Here is a 25,650-nt window from a genome sequence, read left to right as displayed (position 1 = left end):
GCCAATTTGTTTAGCTTTGTAACCCCATTCTTTATAGACCAGGACTTAATTTCTTGTTGAGAACATTGCTTTTGATTGCCATCATTGTAAAATCAGGTATGACAAGCTGAGTGAAGAAGTCCCAACTCAAATCATAAGGAATAAGCAAGACGAGGAGTTGTTTTTAATGGCTCTCTTAGCCTTGCAGGTGGGGAAGGCAAAAAGAAAAATCAGTTTGAAACCCTGCAGAGCGCTGGTGTTTCACTGAACCTGACTGCCAGAATCATGGTCGACCAGAAGACTAGAGTACTTTCTCTGACTGTGGTAGGCTGCAAGAGGTGTCTGTAGAGGGGCTGAAGTGATAGCACAGTGGGTAGGGCGTTTGTCTTGCACGCGGCCGACCCGGGTTCAATTCCCAGCATCCTATGTGGTCCCCTGAGCATGGCCAGGGGTAATTCCTGAGTGCAGAGCCAGGAGTGACACTGGGTGTGACCCAAAGAGAAAAAAAAAAAAAACGAGGTGTCCACAGAATGCCTCTCAACAGAACTGATTGGAAGGGAAGTTCATAGGCTTCCCATTGGTAGCATGCATTTTTGCTCGGCTTTTTCATTAGTGTAAACACCGAACCTGTTGTCATATTGTTTAGCCACTTGGCCCCAGCGATTTCCAATTCAGTGTGCGTTGACAAAGTACAGGCAGAGGCGGTATGCAGGAAACAGGCACTAATTATTGAGAACGCTTGACCCGGCACAAGATGAACTGCCCCTTTGCAGTCTGCCTCCGGGGACATTGGCCCCATCTGGTTATCTCTCCTCTACCGCCGAGCGCTTCTGGGCTGAGCCGCACATCCATGGTAACACGGGCGATCTCTCTGTCTCGTTGCAGGTCACAGCCAGGGGCTTTGGGCCGCTGTTGCAGTTTGCCTACACCGCCAAGCTGTTACTCAGCAGAGAGAACATCCGGGAGGTCATCCGCTGTGCCGAGTTCCTGCGCATGCACAACCTGGAGGACTCCTGCTTCAGCTTCCTGCAGACCCAGCTGCTGAACAGCGAGGATGGCCTGTTCGTCTGCCGCAAGGATGCCGCGTGCCAGCGCCCGCACGAGGACCATGAGAACTCGGCCGGAGAGGAGGAGGACGAGGAGGAGGAGACGATGGAGTCGGAAGCCGCCAAGATGACTTGCTCCGGGGACCAGATGCTTCCAGACCCCATCCGCTTTGAGGCCACCACCCTCCCAGCGGCCGAGAAGGAGGAAGCTTTGCTGCCCGAGGCCGACGTGCCCGCCGATGCCAAGGAGAGCTCTGAGAAGGACGCCTTGACCCAGTACCCCCGATACAAGAAATACCAGCTTGCATGTACCAAGAATGTCTACAATGCTTCATCACACAGTACCTCAGGCTTTGCAAGCACATTCAGTGAAGAGAACTCTAGCAGCGGTGGGGGCAGCGGCGGTGGCGGTGGCGGTGGTGGTGGCGTCAAGTCCAGGCTCGCTGTGGGGCAGATTAAAAGCGAGCCGCCCAGCGAAGAGAACGAAGAGGAGAGCATCACGCTCTGCCTGTCGGGAGACGAGCCGGACGTCAAGGACCGGGCGGGGGACGTGGACATGGACCAGAAACAGCCCAGCCCCGCACCCGTCGCGGTGCCCCCAGCTGGGCCCGGTGGCCTGGAGAGAGCCCGGAGCGAGTCCTCCTCGTCCTCCTGTCTGAGGTCTTTGTTCAGCATCGCAAAAGGCGTGGAGTTGCCGGGGCTGCCCAGCACCAACACGCCCCCGCAGCACTTTGCCAGGAGCTCAGCGTGCCCTTTCGACAAGGGGATCTCTCAGGGTGACCTTAAAACTGACTACGCCCCTTTCCCGGGGACTTACGGGCAGCCCCACCTGGGCCAGAAGGACTTGTCCAACTTCTCCCTGGGGTCGCCCCTCAAGGGGCCGGGCTTGGAGGCGCTCTGTAAGCAGGAAGGAGAGCTGGACCGGCGGAGCGTCATCTTCTCCTCCAGCACGTGCGACCAAGTGAGCACCGCCATCCACTCCTACCCCGGGGTGGGCAGCTTGGACAAAGAGCTCTCCGAGCCGGTGCCAAAGGGCCTATGGGTGGGGGCTGGCCAGTCCCTCCCCAGCTCCCAGGCCTATTCCCACGGTGGGCTCATGGCCGACCACTTGCCAGGGAGAATGCGCCCCAACACGAGCTGCCCGGTGCCCATCAAAGTCTGCCCGCGCTCACCCCCGCTGGAGACCCGGACCCGGACTTCCAGCTCCTGCTCCTCCTACTCCTACGCGGAGGACGGCAGCGGGGGCTCCCCCTGCAGCCTGCCCCTCTGTGAGTTCTCCTCCTCGCCCTGTTCCCAGGGAGCCCGATTCCTTGCCACGGAACACCCGGAGCCAGGCCTGATGGCAGATGGAATGTACAACCAAGTGCGACCCCAGATCAAATGTGAGCAATCCTATGGAACCAACTCCAGCGACGAATCCGGATCGTTCTCGGAAGCAGACAGTGAGTCGTGTCCTGTGCAGGACAGGGGCCAGGAGGTAGGGAACCCACATCGATTCAAGCCGTGTGACCCACCCACTCAGTCCTCTGTCTGGACTGTTCCCACCCCTCCCACCCCCACACCTTCTAGATTGTTCTCATATGCCAAGACTTAGGGTGACCACGAAGGAGCTGTTTTCCCAGCCGTATGGGGATCAGGGGAGCGGGGGTCAGGGTTCTCTGGTGGCTGGAGAGCTAGTACAGCGCTTGCTTTGCATACAACCAACGTGTGTTCAATCCCCAGCACCCCAAATGGTCCTCTGGGATCACCTCCAGGTGTGATCCCTGAGTGCAGAGCCTAGAGTGTGCCCTGAGCACAGCCTGGTATGGCACAAACACTCCCCCCAATAAAATATTTAAAATAAAATAAAAGTAACCACTTTTGTGCAATTGCTGATCTAGCAAGCACTGCCTCATGGGCAGAGGCGGTAAGTCCAGCCTATGGCAGATTCCTACCAGGACTTTAAACCCACCCCCGCCACTTCCTCCCATACTTGTCCATCTGCTTTGAAAAAGTGCCACCCCGTCACCCTCATCCCTGCTTCTCACCCTGTCAAGGTAAAGAAAAGTACCGAGGGCTAGAGCAATAGCACAGTGGGTAGGACATTTGCCTTGCATGCAGCCGACCTGGGTTCGATTCCCAGCATCCCATATAGTCCCTCGAGCACTGCCGGGAGTAATTCCTGAGTGCATAAGCCAGAGTAGCCCCTGTGCATCTCCGGGTGTGACCCAAAAAGAGAAAAAGAAAAATACTGATTCACTTGCAAAAGTGATTGAAATCAGAGAGATCCACACCAAAAAAATTTTAAAAAGGTACTTTCCCAGCACCCTGACATTCCACTCGTCAAGGAAAGGCCCAGAGGGCCATCCCATGTCCATCCCCATGCTGGTGACAGACAGCTTAACCGTGCTGGTCACAGGGTCTGTGCAGAAGCACCAGCACCAGGCACCTGTCACTGTGTGGTGTCTCTCTCCAGGATGGCAAGAAGGTACTTTGAAGCAGAGTGGGTTTGAGTAACGGTCTCTGTTCACCCCAAAAGCAAAGAGCTTCGTAGATAAATATTCCCTCCAAGACAGCCCTGTCTGGTGTGTAAAGGCTGCCTCAAGAGCCGGGGGTAGGTTTGGAGCCATAGCACTGCGGGTAGGGCGTTTGCCTTGCACGAGGCTGACCCGGTTACGATTCGCAGCATCCCATATGATCCCTTGAGCCCTGCCAGGGGTAATTCCTGAGTGCAGAGCCAGGAGTGACCCTTGTGCATCGCCGGGTGTGACCCAAAAGGGAAAAAAAAAAAAAAACAGGAGGATGTGGGCCGGGAGTTGAGTGGCTCCTCAGAGCTGCTGCTAAGGAAAAAGTGCAGGCAAAAATGAGGCCTGGAGCCTCCTTAGGCCTTCCTGCACCTCACCATGCCTGGGCATTAACCTCAGGCTAAGCAGCAGTGTGCTCTGGCCCAACCAGATGGCAGAAGTGGCACTCGGTGACTTTTCACAGGGCCACATGTGGCTTAGTCGGCCTCTGTGAAATTGGCAAGAAGCACATGAGGTCCTTGTCCTGGCATGTTCCAGCCATGGCTTCCAAAGCTCCCTGCCCCATGACAGCCGCAGAAATGCCCGAGGGTTAGGCTTTGCTCGCAAACCTGATTCCTGCGTCTCTGCTGCTGCCTGGCACAGTGCAGGAAGGACAGGAAGACACCTGGAAGCATTTCCTTTAGCTGCAGGAAATGGTTAAGGACGTGGGGACCATTTCCAGCAGATGTACCGTAACACCTCAGATCGGAGGGGAGGGCTGCTAGGCTCCCAGCCTATAGTTACATCTGCGTTTCAGACACGAGAGGATTTATGTTTATGCCAACGGCCTGGTCTGTTTGGGGTTTGGTTTTTTTCTTGGTTTGGTTTGGGGGGGCCACACTTGGTTGTGCTCTGTGCCGCTTACTCTGGGCTCTGTGCTCAGGGTCACTCCTGGCAGATCTGGGGGACCATATGTGGTGATGGGAGTGACCCCCAGTCAACTTCGTGCAAGACAAACATTCTCTCCCCTGTCCTGCCACTCCAGTGCACAGCAGTGGCAGTCTGTGCCCTCTCTTTTTTTTTAATTTATTCTTTTATTGAATCACTATGTGGAAAGAAAGTTACAAAGCTTTCAGATTTAAGTCTCAGTTATACAATGCTCGAACACCCATCCCTTCACCAGTGCACATATTCCACCACCAAGAATCACAGTATACCTCCCTCCTCCCCCCCACCTCCCCAGCCCCCACTCCGCATGTGTAACTGGTAAATTTCACTTTACTCTCACTTTACTTTGGTTACATTCAATATTTCAACAAAAAACTCACTATTATTGATTTGGAGTTTCTCCCCCCTAAAGTCAACCTGCTGAAAAGAAAGCATTTGATAATTTGTTTTCCATTGCTGAGAATGAAGAGATATGAGGTTGAGAGGCCACACTAGCAGCCACACGGGTTTGGATTTCTGTATTTTAGTACTTTAGTAACTAAGTCCAGAGAAATATCTGCCAGAAATTGCATCATTGTAAGCTTGTACCTCTCAGCTACTTTATATTCCACATATGAGTACAATCTTTCTATGTCTGTCTCTTTCTTTCTGACTCATTTCACTCAGCATGATACTTTCCATGTTGATCCACTTATATGCAAATTTCATGACTTCATGTTTTCTGACAGCTAAGTAGTATTCCATTGTGTAGATATACCAGAGTTTCTTTAACCAGTCATCTGTTTTTGGCTGTGCCCTCTCTTGCCTCACTGCTGTCTGTCCCACTCATCAGAGCTTGTGTGGGTTTTTCTCCCATGGAGTTTCACGCAGCGGCACCGGTGCAAAAGCCAAAGCCCCTGTCAGTATAACACATGTGGAGACTCTTGCCAAGGGTTTGTGCGGCTGGAGGAGGAGGAACGAGACTGAGTTTGTTTTTCTCTCCATCTTAGGAGAAAATGCGGTGCTGCACCTTTAAGCTCGTGGGGTGCTGTTTCCACAGCAGTTTCAGAGAAGTATCCTTTGGTCCTGAGTGCCACAAGAATGCTTAGGGTCACTTTTCAGAACAGAGTCTCATCAGTAACATCCCATGTGTCACCTCTATCCAGGTGAAATCACGTAAATGCCTAAGAATGTCTTAGTTCTAAATGAGCTGCTTAAAAGGAACAGTTTTTTCGACCTCTAAAATTGTCATTAGTAGGGCTCGTGGCAGGCTCAGGGAACCATATAGGATGCCAGGGATTGAATCGGGTCAGACTTGTGCAAGGCCAGAGCTTTATCTGCTATACTGTGTCTCCAGCCCCATCCCTATTTCTACTTTGTAAAGAAATAAATAAATAACTGGGTTGGAAAGATAGAATGGTATTTAAAGCACAGGCACTGGACTAGAGCAATAGCACATTGGGTAGGGCATTTGCCTTGCACGCAGCCGACCCAGGTTCGATTCCTCCATCCCTCTCAGAAAGCCCAGCAAGCTACCAAGAGCCTCTCACCCACAAGGCAGAGCCTGGCAAGCTACCTGTGGCGTAGTCAATATGCCAAAAACAGTAACAACAAGTCTCACAATGGAGATGTTACTGATGCTCGCTCGAGCAAATTGATGAACAACAGGACAACAGTGCTACAGTGCAGACTGTGCGTTGGACTCAGCCAACCCCTGTTCGATCCACCATCTGGTTCCCCAAGCACCACCCAGGGTGAATTCTGAGTGCAAAGCCAGGAGTGAACCCTGAGCACCATCAGTGTGGCCCCAAAAAACAACCCCAAAAAATTATGTTTGCATTTGTAAATAATGAAAAACGAGGACACTGAATAAAGTTCCACAGTGCCAGTGTTCCTCAAAGTGGGCAGGAGCACCCCCTGGAGGGCTCTGGTGCAATAGTAATTTCTGGGACACTTTCTCTTTGTCTGCCTATAGAAGGTAGACTTCCAGGGAACTGTGTGACTTTTCTTTTTTCTGAGTAAGGGGACAGTAGAGAGCAGATAAGCTTAGTAACGTCTGCACTGCACCTGTGTAGTTTCAGGGAGACTCTTAGTCCCTTTCGGTGGTGCAGTGGGGACAGGATTGTGAAAGTCAAACCTAGGTTTTTCCCAGTTTGACAGTTCCATTTTCCCAGAGTAGAGGAGACTCGGTTTTCCGAGAACACTGTCAGGAGTCAGCATCTCGGTCTCTCTGTGAGTCAATAGGTTGATTTCAGAAGTTCCTTTGACTGTGGTGGAAGTATATTGGCCCCCATGATAATGCGGAGAGAAATTCTTCACAGTGAGCATCATAACTTGCTGATCCAGAAAAAAAAAAATCTCTTGGGCTGCTTTTGCCCTGATGTATCCCTGCATAAGGTCTTGGCAGTTTCTCGTCCAAATGGATCCCAAGGAGACGTTCGAGTCAGAAACCCAAGAGACAGTTCCCAATTCCCAGCCAGCCACCAGCCAGTGTCTTCAGAGTGACAGTCGCGATTTCCTTTCTCTCTCCTCTGCACGGAGCCAGACTGTTCCACCCAAAGACAGTGTGGTAGCATAATTGTCTTCTGTGAGATGATCTAGTTATACCCTGTTATCTCTTGCGTGTGATCAGCACTGATTTCACCCTCCCCTTTAGCTATTGCCTGGCTTTGAAGAAAGCTTAAATTAGCACACTATTGCCCTTTACCAACAATCCACTTTTTAAAATCAACTCTCTTTAAAAAAAAATTATCCAATCTCTATTTCCACAACACTCCACAAACATCTCTTCACATCTGTGGGTGGTTGGGTTGTATTTTCATAGCATTTACCATATAATTACTCAGCAACTTGCTTTTTTCTGTGCAGCGCTTCAGGCGTGCCCCTGTCTCTGGGTTGGTCACATTGGACTAACACAAGCTTCTTTAATATCCACAGCTCCCAGAATGCACAGTGCACTCAGCTATCACCTACCAACTGGCTTTCCAGTTGTTCCCACTTTTTCCCCACCTTATAGACGTTTCAACAATAAACATTTTTGTGAACACATGTAGAGCCCAAGTTTTTATTTGAGATGACCTGTTTATGGGTTAGAGGTTCTGAAAGGCTGTATCCACTTACCTCTCCTTCTGAAGTTTATAAATGTCTGTTTCCTTCTATTCTTTCCAGAACAACTTGGCTTTGTTTTTTTAAGAGGTCACACCCGGCAGTGCTCAAGGCTGACTCCTAACTGTGTATTAAGGGATCTCTCCTGGTGGTCTCACTCCTGGGGACTCATATGGTATGCCAGGGACCAAACCCAGTTCAACTGCATATTTGGCAAGCACCCTCCTGGCTGGACTATTCTCTGACCCCTGTTCTTTTCAGTGCAACTTGTTACCATTCCCTGTGTCTCTGTCAGTCTGATGAGTAGATGAGTGTTAATAATATTCACATAATTTCTTGTGTCTTTTCACCATTTATATTTCCTTTCCTTTGAAATACCATGTTATATCTTTGCCTGTTTTTCTTTTTATCTATGGTATCTATAGTAGCCTTAGCTTCTTTTTTAATGGAAGGATCCTACCCATGGGTGCTGCTCAGAGCTTACTCCTGACTCTGTGTTCAGGGATCACACCTGGTGGGGGATGGGGCACCATTGTAGTGCCAGGGATTGAACCCAGGATAGCTGCATGCCAGGGAAGAGCCCTACACACTGTATTATCTCTCTGGCTCCATCTAGCCTCCTCTTACCAATGGAGTCTTACACTCTGCAGACCTGCATGCCTAGCTTCTCTAACTTGGTATATTGTGTTCCTAAGATTTCTGTTTTCCGCTAAGGTACCTGACAGGTACATCACTATGTGAGTGTGCTTCACTATTGTTAGTGCTAAAGAATGTGGAACATTCCCCTTTGGAGTTATCATCATTAGTGACTCTCTAAGCATTTTTTATGCATGTGCTTTCATAGACCATGTTTTAAGTGATCTTCATTATTTACCTAGAAGTCGAATTCCTGGATTATGTGTCAGCTCTGTGTTTAACCTTTCAAGAAACTACCGGAGGGTTTTCCAAGGTAACCGCCCTACTTTCCACTCCCAGCAGCCTCCAGCCCCTGCCAACACCTTACTGTGCCTCTCTTTTAATTAAAGCCATGCCAGGGAGTAGGAAGCAATTGTTGTTTCATTGTGGTTTGTAGGGTAATTTTATAAATTTTCCAAAGAGTAAGCTTCTTAGTGAACTTTTTGTAGCACGGCATTTCAAATTGATTTTGAGTTTTAAGTTTTAATACTAGGAAGACAGTATTTGGACAGTCAGAATTATTGCTTAGCTTACTTGCATCGTTGGTGTGTTTCATGGTAAGAGGAATGAAAGTATGTGAGAGTGTGTAGGTACATGGGAGTTTGTAGACAGCAGCTTCTTTCATCATGGGTCCATGGACCAGTGCCATCTTGAGGTGTAGAAAGGTTGATTCTAATTGCCAGTCCCTGAACCAGAGTGCAGGACAGGTGCTGCTTACAGGTATACAAAGGTTGGAGAACTCTGGTATGGAGGAAAGAATGGAAGTGCAATGGCTGGCTCTAATTCTTCCACCCAGACATATGTTGTGTGTAAAAATTTTACTTTCATTTTTGTGGTCTATTGAAACAGACACCTTTTTTTTTTAACTCTTTGGGTCACACCCGGCGATGCACAGGTGTTACTCCTAGCTCATGCACTCAGGAATTACTCCTGGCGGTGCTCAGGGGGCCATATGGGATGCTGGGAATCGAACCCGGGTCAGCCACGTGCAAGGCAAACGCCCTACCTGCTGTGCTATTGTTCCAGCGCCCTTTTTTATACGTGTCTAATGTCTGTAAGGAAAAGAAATACTCAGGGGCTGGAGCAATAGCACAGCAGGTAGGATGCTTGCCTTACACAGGGCCAACCCAGATTTGATCTCTGGCACCACATGTGGTCGCTCAAGCCCGCCAGGAGTGATCCCTGAGCTCAGTGCCAGGAGTAAGTCCTGAGTCCAGAGTCAGGAGTAACCCTGGGCTCAGAACCATGCTTAAGTCCTGAGCTTAGAGCTGGGAGTAAGCCCTCAGCACCACCAGGTATGGCACACATGTAAAACAGAGGGAGAGAAAGAGGGAGGGAGGGGGGGAGGGAGGGAGAAAAAAGTGCTCAGTAGGCCATATAAAAGTTAGCCACATTTTTACCATTTTAATTAAAAGGATGGTCTTGTATTGTCTAGAAAGACATACTTACTGTCTTCAGCTAAAAGCATACTGTCTGTCTGGCAGAGGAAACCATGGGACAAAGAGAGCTGATAAACAGAAGTAATAATACTTCGTCTCTAGAAGCGGTTCAAACTTTCAAAGCCCTGTCTCCATTTATTATCTGATATTATCTTTCACCACAGTCTTATAAGCAAAGTAGAGCAGGTATGTTCTCCCTCTGCCTCTCAGCTCCTCAAAGAACAGAGAAAGAAAGACTTTGCTTGAGACCACAACTCATTAATTACGAGGATCACGACACCCTGCATGTGTTTCAGAAACTGCGACAGGAGAACAGGGTTGGGGTAAGCCAGTTTGAGTAGGAAAGTTTGGAGTCTGGGAGAGAAAATTCTGTCTCGGGCATGTGCCTGGCACTTGAGCTGGCCTTCCCCATCCCTGCAGCACTGGGGTCACCAGCTGCCCCCAGGTAGAGGTGGTCACTGCCATGAGCCTGGGGAATCCTGCAAGCTCGAGAGATGCCACCTCACCTGCAGGACGCGGGTGCAGTGAGTCAGATGTGTCTGCTGTGGCTTTGCCTCAGCATCTGCTCATGAAACCAGGGAAGGAGATGGGAGAGGAATCACGAGCCAGCTGCCTCAGGGCTTTCTAGAGGAAAGCAATGCTTGGTTTTTCACTTCCCTACATCTGTCTTCCCATCCTGCTCCTCTCCTAGCTTCCATCAGGCAAGTCGGAGCCACCAGGCAACTTTCTAATTACAGCCCTCTGAGAGAGAGTGCAGAAAAAGCAGGGATCATTGGGAAATCTCTCAAGGCGGCGTTTATTGTTTGAGGGAGGGGGGAGGGATAAGAATTTCCCTCTCACTAGCACACATCCAAAAGAACAAAAGCAACCGCTGTTGGAGAGGTTGTGGGGAGAAAGGGACCCTTCTACACTGCTGGTGGGAATGCCGGCTAGTTCAGCCCTTATGGAAAACAGTATGGACGATTCTCAAAAAACTAGAGGTTGAGCTCCCATTTGACCCAGCAATACCACTGCTGGGAATATATCCCAGAAAATCCAAAAAGTATAGTCGAAGTGACATATGCACTTATATGTTCACCGCAGCACTGTTTACAATAGCCACTGGAAAAAACCCGAGTGCCCTAGAACAGATGACTGGTTGAAGAAACTTTGGTACATCTATACAATGGAATACTATGCAGCTGTTAGAAAAAAGGAGGTCATGACGTTTGCATATAAGTGGATCAACATGGAAAGTATCATGCTAAGTGAAATGAGTCAGAAAGAGAGAGACAGACATAGAAAGATTGCACTCATCTGTGGAATATAGAATAACAGACTATAAGACTAACGCACAAGAATAGTAGAAATAAGTACCAGGAGATTGTTTCCATGGCTTGGAGGCTGGTCTCTCATTCTGGATAACTCAGGGAAGGGACCACCAAGTAAAATGTGGTTGGAGGTCATGTGGGGGAAGGGTGAGGCGGGCGGAATACAGATTAGAGACTGAACACAATGGCCACTCAACACCTCTATTGCAAACCACAACACCTAATCAGAGAGAGAGAACAAAAGGGAATTCCCTGCCATAGTGGCAGGGTGGGGTGGGGGGAGATGGGCCTGGGGAGGGGGGAGGGATGTTGGGTTTACGGGTGGTGGAGAATGGGCACTGGTGAAGGGATGGGTTATTGAACTTTGTATGGGGGAAGCATGAGCATAAAGATGTATGGATCTGTAACTGTACCCTCACGATGACTCTCTAATTAAAAATAAACTAATTAAAAAAAAAAAAAGAATTTCCCTCTCCCCTGCCCCCCCACCCCCACTCACTTTGCACTTCTATTTGAATTTTTTTTTTCAAATTTGAATTTGAAATCAAGTTACATTCCTTATATACATTTTCAGTGACTTTAATTTGTTTGGATTTGATTTGAGGCCACATCCCGCAGTGCTCAGGATTTACTCCTGGCTCTGTGTTCAGGGATCACTCTTGGATTGGGGGGGGGGAGGAGTGGACCTCCTCTCCTCCTCTATGATGCCAAAGATTGAACCCAGGCCGACTGCATGCAAGGAAAGCGCTCTACCCACTGAACTATCTCTCCGGCCCATCGATGATGCTTTTTTTTTTTTTGCTTTGATTTTTTGGGTCACACCCGGTGATGCATAGGGGTCACTCCTGGCTCTGCACTCAGGAATCACTCCTGGCGGTGCTCGGGGGACCGTATGGGATGCTGGGAATCGAACCTGGGTCGGCCGCATGCAAGGCAAATGCCCTACCCCCTGTGCTATCGCTCCAGCCCCCTCGATGATGCTATTTAAATAGAGAAGAAAGGGACAGGGATTTTGGCTACAGAACCAGGGTAGTGGTTGTCCGGGTTGATGGTTATCCGGGGAGAGGAATGAAGAGCATATTTCTGTGGACCAAGAAGGAGGCTGTGCACCCACCCCGCTTTCCTGGCCAGGCTGTCAGGAGGAGCAGCACTGTAGCCCCGTCGTCCGTTGTTCATCAATTTGCTCGAGCAGGCACCAGTAACATCTCCATTGTGAGACTTGTTACTGTTTTTTGGCATATCGAATACGCCACAAGTAGCTTGCCAGGCTCTGCCACACGGACAGGATACTCTCGGTAGCTTGCCGGATCTCCGAGAGGGATGGAGGAATTGAACCCCAGTTGGCCACATGCAAGGCAAACGCCCTACGCACTGTGCTATCGCTCCGGTCGTCAGGAGGAGTAAGTTAGGTTTTGTTCTCTCTCCAGACATTCTGGTTCCCTCCCCGCTTTGCCTGCCTGGGCCCAGAGGTCGCTGAACCATCACAGGGTTCATGGATCTCCATGAGTACCACTGTTCAGAGTTGTGCGGGCGGCACAGGAGACTGTGCTTCCCTCCTGCAGTGCTCTGGAGGGAGAAGGTGAGGCTGGGGAGAAACAGCAGCAGCGGCTTGAGCAGGCCGGGGGGTCCACAGCCTCTGCTGCTCTGCTTGGGCCTCGCGTGCTGACTCCGTGGCTGACCCTGGCCGTGTAGTAGTAATGCTCTGTGCCAGCCCTGCACCCAAAAGAAAGCGACACCCGAGTCCAAGGGCACTTCCCATTCCATGCCCCAGCCGTGCCTCCCCTGGCATGGACAGGCGTGTGGGCCCGGGGCACGGCAGCAGGCCAAACCGTTCGCCAGCAGCAGACGGAACTCTTCCTCCTGGGGGCCTTGCGCTTCTTTCGGAGGAGGATGCAGGGGATGGAAGCCAGCTGCCTGCTGAGAAGCAAACTCCTGGAAGATGAGGCATGGAGGGCGATAAAGAAGAGCGTGAGCCCTGTCAGGCTGCTGAGGGTTGGGAGGATTCTCGGGAAGGAGGGGGACACGCATTCTGGATGTATTTCAGCTTTCCAAGGCCAAGTGACTTGGAAACTGACTGACTCGGGGGAAGTGTGTGGGTGCCCCGGGGTCTGTGAGTGCCCATGAGCACTGTGACTGCTTTGCACCTCCAGGGCAGGTACCCGTCGGCTCCGAACTTGCTGCTTTGAGAAAAAAAAAAAGTCTTGGGGCTAGAGCCATAGCACATGGATAGGGCGTTTGCCTTGCACGAGGCTGACCTGGGTTCAATTTCCAACATCCCATATGGTCCCCTGAGCACTGCCAGGAGTGGTTCCTGAATACAGAGCTAGGAGTAACCCCTGTGCATTGCTGGGTGTGACCACCCCCCCCCCCCAAAAAAAAAGCCAGCAGATTCAGGCATTGCTTCTGTGCTTTTTCAAGAGCACCTAGGGCCTTCCCCCTTGTCGCCCACTTACCTGGGGGTGGCAGCCTTTCACAAAGCAACAGACTGGTTCGACTTTTTTTTTTTCCTGTATGGAAGAGAGTCTGTGACTATTTTCTTTTCCTTTGACCTCTTTTAAAAATGCTTGAATTGCAACAGCTCTGCTGAAATTGTGTATGGCCTTCGCTTCAAGGACTTTGAAACTAGTCTTGTTGATTTTTTTTTTTCTCTCACTGGCCTGTCAACCTTCTGTCCTATTTCCATCATGTGTTATATTCGCTGTCGGGATGATTTTAAATGCAGTCGCTCTTGGTGTAGAGGACCTTTGGACTCTCCCCGTGGCCCGAGCTAGAGTTCTATTTTCTTTCTGAAAACCAGCAAGCCCAGTTTTGAGCAGAAGCAGAATTGCTTTGTTGTCAGCGGAGGCGAGGTGGGGGGTAGCGGGGAGCTGAGGAACTCCACAAGGCCCCCAGAGTTGCCTCAACCTCTGCTGTGCAAACAAGGCTTCTGCTGGGTATGGAAACATCCGTGTCCCCAACAGACAGGCCTCTGTGTGATTTAGGCCGCGTCCAGCATCTGAGAGTCTGTTATCCAAAGGGCATAAAGGGGAAATCAAACATTCTTTCATATCATTATAAGCCCTGTGCAAACACGCCTCGTGGACAAAGCCCTTTCCTGGGCCCAGAACAAGGAGCTGTTTGTCCTGGCCGCCAGCCTGGAGCAGACGGGGGCCCACAGTGGCCTCCTGTGTGCCCCAGCAGTTTTTCTCTGGGGGCAGAGTTTTACAGGTGTTTGGGGACAAGTTTGCCTTGTGAGGTTGACCAGGCACACCCATGGGGAGTTTTCAGCAACTACCCCGGCGCACAGCCTCGGAATTCTGCAGCCCTCTAGACAGGCAAATGATCGCTCAGAGTGTTTGCCTTTATGAGTGAGGGGTCTTCCTGGGCACCAGTATCAGGACTCAATCTCAGGTCAGCCTGCATCAGATGTAGCCCAAGAAAAAGCCTGAAGTCTGAGGCTGGAGTGATAGCACAGTGGGGAGGGCGTTTGTCTTGCACACAGCCAACCTGGGTTTGATTCTCAGCATCCTATATAGCTCCCCAAGCACTGTCAGGAGCAATTCCTGAGTGCATGAGCTAGGAGTAGCCCCTGAGCATCGCCAGGAGTGACAAAAAAGAGAAAAAGCCTGAAGTCTCCATCAGGCTCCCCTGGGCCACGCAGAGAGAGCATGGAAAGAGCCTCAGTCTCTTTCCTCCCAAATATTTTGATCCACTAAAACCAGACCCACCTGTTTTTCCAGTTCCCGAGTTCTCTGTAGTCCAAGTGTTCCCAGGCTGGCCAGTGTGGTAGCCACAGAGCACATGTGAGTCTTGCACCCAGGGAATGTGGTATGTGTGTGTGGCTTGTGATGTGCTGTAAGCTGTAAAATACGCTTCAGGTTGGGGCATTTCGTTACCATCTTCCCAGAAAAATGCACAGTATCTCATTAATAATTTGTTATATTCGTGTTTTTAAAATAAATAAATAAAACAACTTTCAGACCTGCTGGGTTAAATACATTATATAAAGCAGTTCCACTTGTTGTGGTTTCCCCACACTTCTTTTCATGTGGCCTCCAGAACACATTCAAATCATAGATATAAGGCAGTATTTGCACCAGGCGAGGGGGGCGGGGGTGCGGCTGGGAGGAAGTGTGGGTTTATTGTGCCATCTGCTGGTCAACCTGCCGCAGACACATGTCCACATGTCACAAGGCGTGGAGTCTGGCGTCCTCTGAGATGGGGCGTTCTCTCTGGGCGAGCAGCCTGCCCGTGCCCTTTCCCTGGCGTTTCTGAGACCAGACTGAACCCAGAAGCTCCCGCCTCATCAGCAGACTTCTTGGAAAAGTGTTTTAAGACACCTCCAAGGGACAGACAGCTGGGAGGCGCAAGCCTGTGCCCTCTGTGGAAGCAGAGAAGGCCCCCCACCCCGAGCTGTTTCATGTGTGTCGGGGTGGGGTGTACCCCACTCCCAACCAGGCAGACAGTTCTCGGGCCTGACCCTGTGCAGCTACTCGGTCCTGGTGATTTGGGGACCACAAGACAGTGCAGGGTGGAGCAGGAGGGGCACTTCAGGGTGGCCCCCTGCCCCCTACTGTGCTCTGGGAACCGCACAGGATCACACTGGGGGCCTGAGTGTGCAAGACATGTGCTCATCCTGACCTATCGGTGCTCTTCCCCTGTTCCCCAAAGTAACTTCTTTTCTTAAGAAATCTTCGTTCTGGGTGAAGGGCAGTTAGGATAGAGAAGGAACCGGTATGACAGATAATAATAGATGGAAATCATCGTTTTGGACAGGAACTGACTGTTGAAAGTAGATAGAGGAGGACTGGAGTGATAGCACAGCGAGTAGGGTGTTTGCCTTGCATGCGGCAGACACGGGTTCAATTCCCAGTATCCCATATGGTTCCCTGAGCACTGCCAGAAGTAATTCCTGAGTGCAGAGCCAGGAGTAACCCCTGTGCATCGCTGGATGTGACCCAAAAAGCAGGGGGGAAAAAAAGTAGATAAAGGGATATACCTGATAAACTTTCAGTATCCATATTGCAAGCCATAAGGCCCAAAAGGAGAGAGAGAGAGAGAGAGAGAGAGAGAGAGAGAGAGAGAGAGAGAGAGAGAGAGAGAGAGAGATGCCTGCCATAAAGGAAGGTGGGGATGGAAGGGTGGGGCAAGAGGGAAACTGCAGACTTGGTGGTGGGAAACGTGCACTGGTGAAGACACGCATTGGAACATTATTTGACTGAAACCCAATCATGAACAGCTTTGTAACTGTGTATCTTACTGTGATTCAATTAAAAAATAATAATGGGGGCTGGAGCGATAGCACAGCAGACAGGATGTTTGCCTTGCACGCGGCCGACCCAGGTTCGATTCCTAGCATCCCATATGGTCCCCCGAGCACCTCCAGGAATAAGTCCTGAGTGCAGAGCCAGGAGTAACCCCTGAGCATCACCAGGTGTGACCTAAAAAGCAAAATAATAATAATAATAATAATTTTATTTTTTTAAAAAAAAAGGAGCTGGAGCAATAGCAGGTAGGGCATTTGTCTTGCACACAGCAGACCTGGGTTTGATCCCTGGCATCCCATATGGCCCCCAAGCACTGCCAGGAATAATTTCTGAGTGCAGAGCCATGAGTTACCCCTGAGCATCACTGGGTGTGGTGACCCAAAAGTCCAAAATTAATTAATTAATTAAAATTTAAAAAGAAAGAAATCTTTGTTCTGGGGCTAGAGATATAGTCCAGCGGACAGGGCATTGCTGCACTGCTGCTGTGCACACAGCTGGCCTAGGCTCGACCCTCAACACTGCACATGGTCCCCCAAGCCTGCCAGAAGTGACTGCACATAGAGCCATGAGTAAGCCCTGAGCACAGCCAGGTGTGACCCAAACACAAAGGGGGGAAAAATGTTTATCTTAAGTAGTCTTGGGCTGGACAGAGAGAGCAGCGGGCTGAATGCATGCTTGGCTTGCAGGGGGCTCAGGCTGGATCCCGACCACCACACGGGCCCCCGCGCACTGCCAGGAGTGATCCGCAAGCACTGCTGGGTGTCACCAAGACTGGAACAAAAATAAAAACCAAACACGGCTATATATACTGTACATAATACTATAATACCACTACACACACGAGACTATATATATATGTGTGTGTATATATATATATGTGTGTATATATATATATATATATATATATATATATAGTTGTGTTTTTTTCTGTTTTGATACACACCCAGTGTTTCACAAAGGTTACTCCTGGCTCATGCATTCAGGAATTACTCCTGGAAGTGGTAATTCCAGGGGACCATATGGAATGCTGGGAATCGAACCCAGGTCGGCAGCATGCAAGGCAAATGCCCTTCCCGCTGTGCTATTGCTCCAGCCCCAATATATATGTAGTTTTTGGTCAACTGGTAGAGCACATACCTAGCATGCACAATACCCTGAATTCAATCCCTGTCCCTAGCACCACATGCTAGAGAACTAAGCATTATGACTGTGCAGACACAGGAGTGACCCTATTTGAAAAAAAAAAAAAAGACAAAAGGAAGTGTAGTCATCTCTTAATATCAGTGAGGCATTGGTTCTACCAGGCATTACCACTGAAGATGCAAAAATCTGCAGTTACTCAGGCCCCTAAAAATGGCAATGTTTTTGTATCTAACCTACACGCACACCATACACTTTTTTTTTTTGCTTTTTGAGTCACACCCGGCAATGCACAAGGGTTACTCCTGGCTCATGCACTCAGGAATTACCCCTGGTGGTGCTCAGGGGACCATATGGGATGCTGGGAATCGAACCCAGGTCGGCCACGTGCAAGGCAAACACCCTACCCTCTGTGCTATTGCTCCAGCCCCACCATACACTTTTTAAATCATTACTATATCTAGTATGATGTAAGTGCAGTCTATAGAGCTGTCATGTTGTTTCAGAAATAATTACAAGGTAAAAGTCTGCAAGTTTAGTGTTGGCACAGTCACAAGAGGCCTAACTATACAAAACAGGTGTTTGCAATAAGCAGTGAGTCAAATCCAACCCACAGACACAGAGCCAGGTGTCACACTGCACTGGGCTGGAAGCTCGAACTTCCCAGATGAGGACATATCTCCATTCCTCGAGGGACTAGTGTCCTCTCTCTGAATAATGCAATTTGCCTGGATTTGTCAAGTGCTTGAAAGTAGGAATCATGTCCGTAGCCTTTAAAATAAATTAGACACTCTCTGGTGTATAACATTTCACCGGAAAGTTAGTGGCTTAAAGTGATGGAATCATTTACCACCTTCTCTCTCACGATTTCTGGATTATTATTTTTGTTTCATGCTGTTTGCAGGGGAGGAAGGAATTTTATTTGATTTTTATCCCTTTTTCCCCCCACTTATTATTATTTTTTTGAGGGGGGATGGCATTCCCAGTAGTGCTCTGGGGCTATTCCAGGCTCTATGCTCAGGGTTACTCCTGGCAACGCTAAGGGGACCATGAGGTCCCAGGCTTCCACATGCAAAGCCTGTGCTCTTCCTTTGAGCTATCTTTCCAACCCCCTCTCCATGATCCTGTGGGTCAGGGGAGGCCTAGCTGAACACTTGGCGTTCAGGGTGTCTTCGCTGAGGTGGTCAGAGGTTGACTGGAATTTCAGTTACTGGAAAGTTTGCTGGGCCTGGAGAATCCACGTCCAGGGCGGCTCATTTGCACAACTAGCAAGATGGGGGCAGCCAGGGGCTCCATTCTCCTCTACAGGGGCCTGCGAGGTGTCTGAGAGGCATGGTCACTCTTGCCCTCCAAAACAGTCTGTCTCTGGCCTGAGAGATAGTACAGCAGAGAAGGTGCCTTGCATGCAGCCCACCCAGATTTGATCCCCAGCATCCCCTCTGGTTCCCCAAGCCTGCCAGGAGTAATTCCTGAGCACAGCATCACAAAGAAAGAAATGACCCGCTAGTGGTGCCTTTGTGTTGGGTGGGAAGCAGTGCACCCCACCTCTTGGAAAAGGAAAGTCAGCCTCACGCCATGAGAGATGATAGGAGCTAGGATGGCCATCTCTGAAAGATAAAACCTGACAACGGAAAAGACTCTTGCTAGCACGGTACAGCCAAAAGCCAGGATCCATTTTGCAGATGAGTAACTCACAAAAGTCAAGCTATACCACCCTAAGGTCTCGGGTCAAGAGCCAAAAATGCCTAGTTCTTCTAGGTTCTCCTGGTGGAACCAGTTATGTTTTTGTTGCTTATATCCAGTGCTGTTGCTTATATCCAAGGATTATGCTAGTGGCTTTGTCTGCCAGTTTGTGCGTGGTGTCTGGGTACCCCCTTCATCCATGCATTTCCCATGGCATTCCTCTGAGGGCCTGAGCTATATGTGATATTTCCTTGGGGCTCATTGGAAGTAGGTCTCACTAACTATAGTCAGACCCCCTTCTTAAAAAGGTGCTAAAGCATAAAAAAATAACTGCTCACTTTCTAGTATTTCCCACACTTCTGCTTTCAAAAATCTCAGGAGTGGACTGGAGAGATACTACAACAGGCAAGGTGCTTGCCTTGCACACAACCGACCCAAGTTTGACCCTGGTACCCTATATGGTCCCCAAATCCCCACCAGGAGCAGTCTCTGACCACTGTGGGGGGTGTAGCCCCCAAATAAAACACACCCTCAGGAGTGATGACCATGTTATAATTTGTGTGTTCATGTTCTGTTCTATTGTCCACATATTACATCTTCTTTGCAGTTGAAACAGAAAAGAAATAACCTGCTTTCAGTTGCTTCTATATTCCTTGGCCTTTCTCAGAAAGGTTTTTAACTGTTTCTTTTATGTTCTACCTGCCAAAATTAAAAATAAAATCCAGTTGCCTTAACCCTTTTGTTCTTCTTCTTCTTCTTCTTGGTTTCAGGTCAAACTTCCCTTTCCTGTTGATCAAATCACAGACCTTCCAAGGAACGATTTCCAGATGATGATTAAGATGCACAAGCTAACCTCAGAACAGTTAGAGTTCATTCACGACGTCCGCCGGCGCAGCAAGAACCGCATCGCGGCCCAGCGCTGCCGCAAGAGGAAACTGGACTGTATTCAGAATTTAGAATGTGAAATCCGCAAATTGGTGAGTCCACCCTTTCGGCAACCCCCATGACTGATACAAAGAGCAGAGACTGGAGAAGTAGGAAGAAGAGTCTCCATTCAGGGAAAATTGGATTAATTTGTGGGGGTTTTTTCCTCTCAACAGTTTTGTTGCTTTTATTTTTTGAGCCATATGCAGTGGTGCTCAGGGCTTGCTCCTGCCTCTGTATTTAGGAATCACTCATGGCAGTGCTAGGGAACTTTTTTTTTTTCTTGAATCTCCTTGAGATACAGTTACAAAACTTTCATGCTTGAGTTTCAGTCATACAATGATCGAACACCCATCCCTCCACCAGTGCACATTTTCTACCACCAATGTCCCCAGTATCCTCACACACACATACATCCCAACCCTTCCCCTGCATCTGGCAGATAATTCCCCCCTTACTTTCTCTCTCTCTCCTTTTGGGCATTATGGTTTGCAATATAGATACTGAGAGGCTATCACATTTGGTCCTTTATCTATTTTCAGCACACATCTCCCATCCCAGACAATCCTTTCAAGCTTTATTGACTTAGTGATCCCTTCTCTATTCCACCTGCCTTCTCCCCCAGCTCATGAGACAAGCTCCCAACTATGGGGCAATATTCCTGGCCCTTTTCTCTACTGTCCTTGGGTGTCAATCTCACATTATTTTATATTCCACAAGTGATTGAAGTCATTCTATGTATGTCCCTCTCATTCTGAATAATTTCACTTAGCATAATACTCTCCATCACCATCCACTTCTAAGCAAATTTCATGGCTTCATTTTTTCTAACAGCTGCATGGTATTCCATTGTGTAGATGTACCAAAGTTTCTTTTTTGTTTTGTTTTGTTTTTGCTTTTGGGGTCACACCCAGCGATGCTCAGGGGTTACTCCTGGTTCATGCACTCAGGAATTACTCCTGGCGGTGCTCAGGGGATCATATGAGATGCTGGGAATCGAACCCGGGTCAGCCACGTACAAGGCAAATGCCCTACCCGCCAATGTTTCTTTAACCAGTCGTCTGTTCTCAGACATCAGGGTGTTTCCAGATTCTGGCTATTGTGAACAGTGCTGCAATGAACATACAGGTGCATATGTCATTTCGGCTGTGATTTTTTTGCACCCTGAGGATTTATTCACTGGGGGACCTTATATGGTGCCAGGGATCTAACCAGGGTTGGCAACATGCAATGCAAGCGCCTTTCCTGCTGCACTTCTTCTCCATCCTGAGAGCTCCATTTCCCCCTCCCCTCTATTGTTGGGGTTGCTGTTGTCGAGTCTAAAGTCTGCGTACTTGTTTGTGTGGGGGGGACGGTCCACAGTGGCAGTACCAGGATCCAACGCAAAACCTCACTCAATCCCGCACTCAACTGTCAGCTTATATCGAGAACCCTAAACAGATCTCTCCTTGGAAATAATAGCTCTACTTCTGCAGTGCGCGTGTGTGCCGTTGTGTCAGTGTGTGTCAGTATTTATGTCCTTTAGCCATGCCTGTCATTGTTTTAAATCTCTCATTTGACAGAACATTGATTACAGGCATTTATGGAAGAGGCATTACTCTAAACTCTTTGGGGGAGCTCCCAAACAGTACTCAGGAGGTCCCAGGCACCTTTCCTGGTGATACTCAGCCAGCAGGGCTGGGCAGGCAATTCAGTACCAGGGCCCAGCCATGTGCTACTGTGGGTTTCCTGAGCACCATGCCACAGTTTTAGGAGGCAAGTGGGAAATGTATGCAGGGATCAAACGTGGGATCTTGTGCATGCAAAGTATGCACCCCCGAGGCCTGAACTATCTCCCCAGCCCTCTAAGCCGTTTTTGTAACCGGTCACGTTTAGCCCTTTTGGCTACCCTGGAACGTGTGCATTGTTTGTCCCAGCCAGGGGAGAAGCGAATATGGAGAGACGGAGGTGGCTCCCAGCGCATGGTGGTGCTTATGTGCAAATCCAGTTGTCTGATTACAAATGTGTTCGGAGTGTTTTTAGTTACATTAGTTTGTTTTATTCGGGGGCCACCCGTGGTGTTGCTGAGGAACTGTTCCTGGCTGTGTGCTCATTAATGAGCTCTGGGGTCTGTATGCGGGACAGAGATTCAAACCCGGCTCACTGGGATGCAAGGAAAGTGCCTTCCCTGCTGTTCGTTGCACTGTTGCTGCTCCTTGGCAGACTCCCTTTACTGCAGGAAGCAGCCCAGGCACCTCTGACCCCATGGCAGCCTTAGAGTGACCGTCCTTAGGCCCAGAGCCAAAACTCACCTGGGGGTTCAGCTCATAGTGACCATAAGGCCAACCCATATCCAGCCCCTAGACAAATCTCTCCTCGGAAGTAATAGCTCTATACTTCTGCAGTGCGTGTTTGTGCTGTTGTGTAATTGTGTGTTGGTGTTTATGTCCTTTAGCCATCCCTGGTCAATATTTTTAATCTCTCAATTGACAGGACGTTGATTGCAGGAACATTGGTTACATTTGGGTTCCCACAGACTCAAGAGCTAGTCCAGTGGGGAAGTACTTGCTTTGGACATACCCGACCCAAGCTCCATCCCCGGCATCCCATATGGTGCCTTGAGCCCCTCAGGAGTGACCCCTGAACTGAAAGCCAGGAGTCAGCCCTGAATACCTTAAGGTATGGGCCAAAAAAAACTAAAGCAAGAAAATAATAAATTTGAGTCTACAAACTAATCGTGGCTGTTCTTTGGCTCATGGAAGCTGTCAGCGTAGTGAGAACCTAAAAACCTAAAGATAAAGCAAGGGGTGGTGGATATAACCTGTCAGCAAGAGACTGAGGCTCCCTGTCTTCCTTTTTCTGCTTGTTTGTAGTGCCAGCAAGCAAATCTGTATGATTATGTGTAAGGACCTTGTGTGTAAGAGGCCTTAGTTCTGCCATGAGCCACTTCCTCAGACCCCATTAGGAGTCTTTAAAAAGAAAAAATCATATACAGGAACCAGAAAAAAGTCTTCCCCTGACATCCACCATGTACTAAGTCAAGGTACCTAGTACTCAGGGCTGACTCCTGACTCGGTGCTCAGGGATCACTCCTGAAGAGGCTCAGGGAACCCTGTGGGATGCCAGGAATGGACCCAGGGTTGGCCGCGTGCAAGGCAAGTGCCTTCTCCCTGTACATCCCCACACCCACCCGCACACAGTTTCTTCTTCAACTACGTCTTTGTTCTTGCAGGTCACTACCTCATCTCACCACCTCCTGAGTCCTCAGTGAGCTGGGGGCCTGCCCTGCCCTGCCCTTTGGTTCCATGCTGCTCCCCTTGGCTTGCATTAGCCAGGTGCAGATTGAACACACACACACACACACACACACACACACACACACACACACACACACACATCCTGTCCAATTTATTTGCTTCCTCACCATAGCAACAGCAGCTCCATCATTCTCCAAGGCAGTGCCTTGAAAGCACTCAGAAAAAAATTTGTTGACCTGAAATGTCCTGTAGATGATGACTCTTCAGCTTGTCGCAAGATAAACTTTTCCCAGGCTTTTCTTGAATGTCTTTTTTAGTTTTGGGTCACACCCAGCAATTTACAGGGGTTACTCCTGGCTCTGCACAGAGGAATTACCCCTGGCGGTGCTCAGGGGACCATATGGGATACTGGGAATTGAACCCGGGTCAGCCGCGTGCAAGACGAACGCCCTACCCACTGTGCTATTGCTCCAGCCCCTCTTGAGTGTCTTACCGTCAACCAAGTTTTAATTCAAGCCAGCTAAAACGAGGCCGAAGCAGCTAAAACGAGGCCGAAGCAACAGTACAGCAGATAGGGCATGTGCTTGCACTTGTCTAACCCAGGTTCAGTCTGCAGCACCCCCAAGCACTACCAGGAGTGATTCCTGAGCACAGAGCCAGGAGTAATCCCTAAACGTTACCAGGTATGACCCAAATACCCAACCCCACCCAAAAAAAATTTTTAAAAAGCTACCTAAGCAAGAAGGTATTGTCACTGTAGGTCCACATAGGCGGACTTTTGGGGGCCCTTTCTCCCCTCGGCCAGTGCTGGGTCTCCGGCTCCCTCCCTGGCCTTCCCTGGCATTGCCCTTCCACACGCACTTCACCTCCACTCACTTTTCGTGCTCAGATTGGAGAAGCATCTGCTCTGTGTCAATGGCACCATTTGTCCTGTCACAGTCCTGAACGAACGAAGGCCTGAGTCAGCCCAGGCTGACACCGTGCTAATTTCCCATTTCAGCTTGACTTGAGGTGGAGCATACAGAGAGATGGCTCCGTGAGCTGGCGTGCAGGTTTGCAGTGCACGAGCCTCAGTTGGATCCTCGGCACCACCTCGGCCCCCAGGCACCTCCAGTCCCCAAATACAGAGCTAGGAGTGGCCGTTGAGCTCTGCTGGGTATGGCCCACAAACAAATGAAAAGAAGCAACCAAATATTCGAGTGCATCTCCTAGTTCTCCATTTTTTTTTTTTGGAGAGGAACCCTAAGAAATAAGCGGCCTTTCATTGTCAAATGAGAGGTTCAGGTGCTCACATGTGACCTTGAGTGACCTTGTGCTTCCTGCTCCAGGTGGCCCTGATCTGAACTGAGCTTCCTGCAGAGAAGCTGTCCCCTGGCCCCCATCCCCGGGCCTGGGGTTTTTCACAAAGAAATTGGTGAGGAGACAGAGGCTTGGCTGGAGTAAGCAGGATTCTCTGTCTGGGGTGGAGAGAAAGTTATAGTTCTCAGGGTGGAGGGCAAAGAGGTAGTACAAAGGATAAGGCCAACCTGAGTTCCATCCCCAGCACCCTAGGGACCCCCAGAGCGATCCCTGAGCACAGCCAGGTATGGTCCAGCTAAAAAAAAAAAAAAAAAGTGGGCTTTAAATAATGTTCTAAATAATGGTCTAGTTTGTAGGGCTGTCACAAGCCGGATTCCCGCTTCCCCAGGAGACCCGCAGATACCTTCCGCTTCCCGAGTGCCGCCTCCTGGGGGCGCTGTGCCCTCTGGGCTGCAGGGACGGGCACGTGCACCCTCTCCCCGCTCCCACACTGTCTCCACATGACTCTCGGCTTTTGCAAACTCACATAATGTATTTCTCTCGAGTCGCACTCGTACATCTGTTTATTTTTCATTTTTAAAGCCTGTTTTCCTGATAAATTTATAAATATTTTAGCAGGTGCCCTTTCCCCGTGTAAATCTCTGTCTCCAACACACATGCCCACGCTGCCTGCCAAATTGCTGCCGTGTTCCCACGCGTGTTCTCGACTCCCACACAGGGGACCGGGTCAGGCTCACTTCTTCCCTCCCCCTCCCCCTCTTCTGCCCACCTTCCTCCCCCTTCTGTGTTTCCCCCTTTCCTGCCCCTCCTCCCTTCCCTCCTCCTCCTCCCCTCCTCTTCCTTACTCTCCCTTCCCCCAACCACTACCTTTCCTCTTCTTCCTTCCCCATCCTTTCTCCCTCCTCCCTTTTCCCTCCCCCCCCCACCATCTCCTCCCTGTGTCCCACCCTGGAAGGGCTGCTAAGGACTCTACCAGCTGCTGTCCCATGTCCAGTGTCACCCACTGCAGTGTATGTCCCACAGAACCTGTCTTCTCTGCTCCCACATCCTTAGGAGAAGGCCTCTGGGCCCCAGGGCTGAGCACCCCACAGTGTGCAGGAAGACACCCCGGGCCCGCCATGAAGTCACCCTATTCTGCCAGGCAGGCCCCAGTGCTCA

General features: G+C 49.7%; 1 protein-coding gene across 3 annotated transcripts in view; it reads left to right on the top strand.

The window, feature by feature from the left end:
• BACH2 (BTB domain and CNC homolog 2) overlaps window positions 1–25,650 on the top strand; it is a 418,079-nt gene that overhangs the window by 384,475 nt on the left and 7,954 nt on the right. For all 3 annotated transcript variants that reach the window (XM_055136847.1, XM_055136848.1, XM_055136849.1), the window contains 2 exons: window positions 865–2,502; window positions 19,804–20,010. In XM_055136847.1, coding sequence (XP_054992822.1) covers window positions 865–2,502; window positions 19,804–20,010 — 1,845 coding nt within the window. The remainder of the gene's footprint in view (window positions 1–864; window positions 2,503–19,803; window positions 20,011–25,650) is intronic.

This window comes from Sorex araneus, chromosome 4 (genome assembly GCF_027595985.1).
Source record: "Sorex araneus isolate mSorAra2 chromosome 4, mSorAra2.pri, whole genome shotgun sequence".
Taxonomy (NCBI): Eukaryota; Metazoa; Chordata; class Mammalia; order Eulipotyphla; family Soricidae; genus Sorex; species Sorex araneus.
Note: the sequence above shows the minus strand (reverse complement) of the source record. Positions and strands in the feature narration are given on the sequence as shown.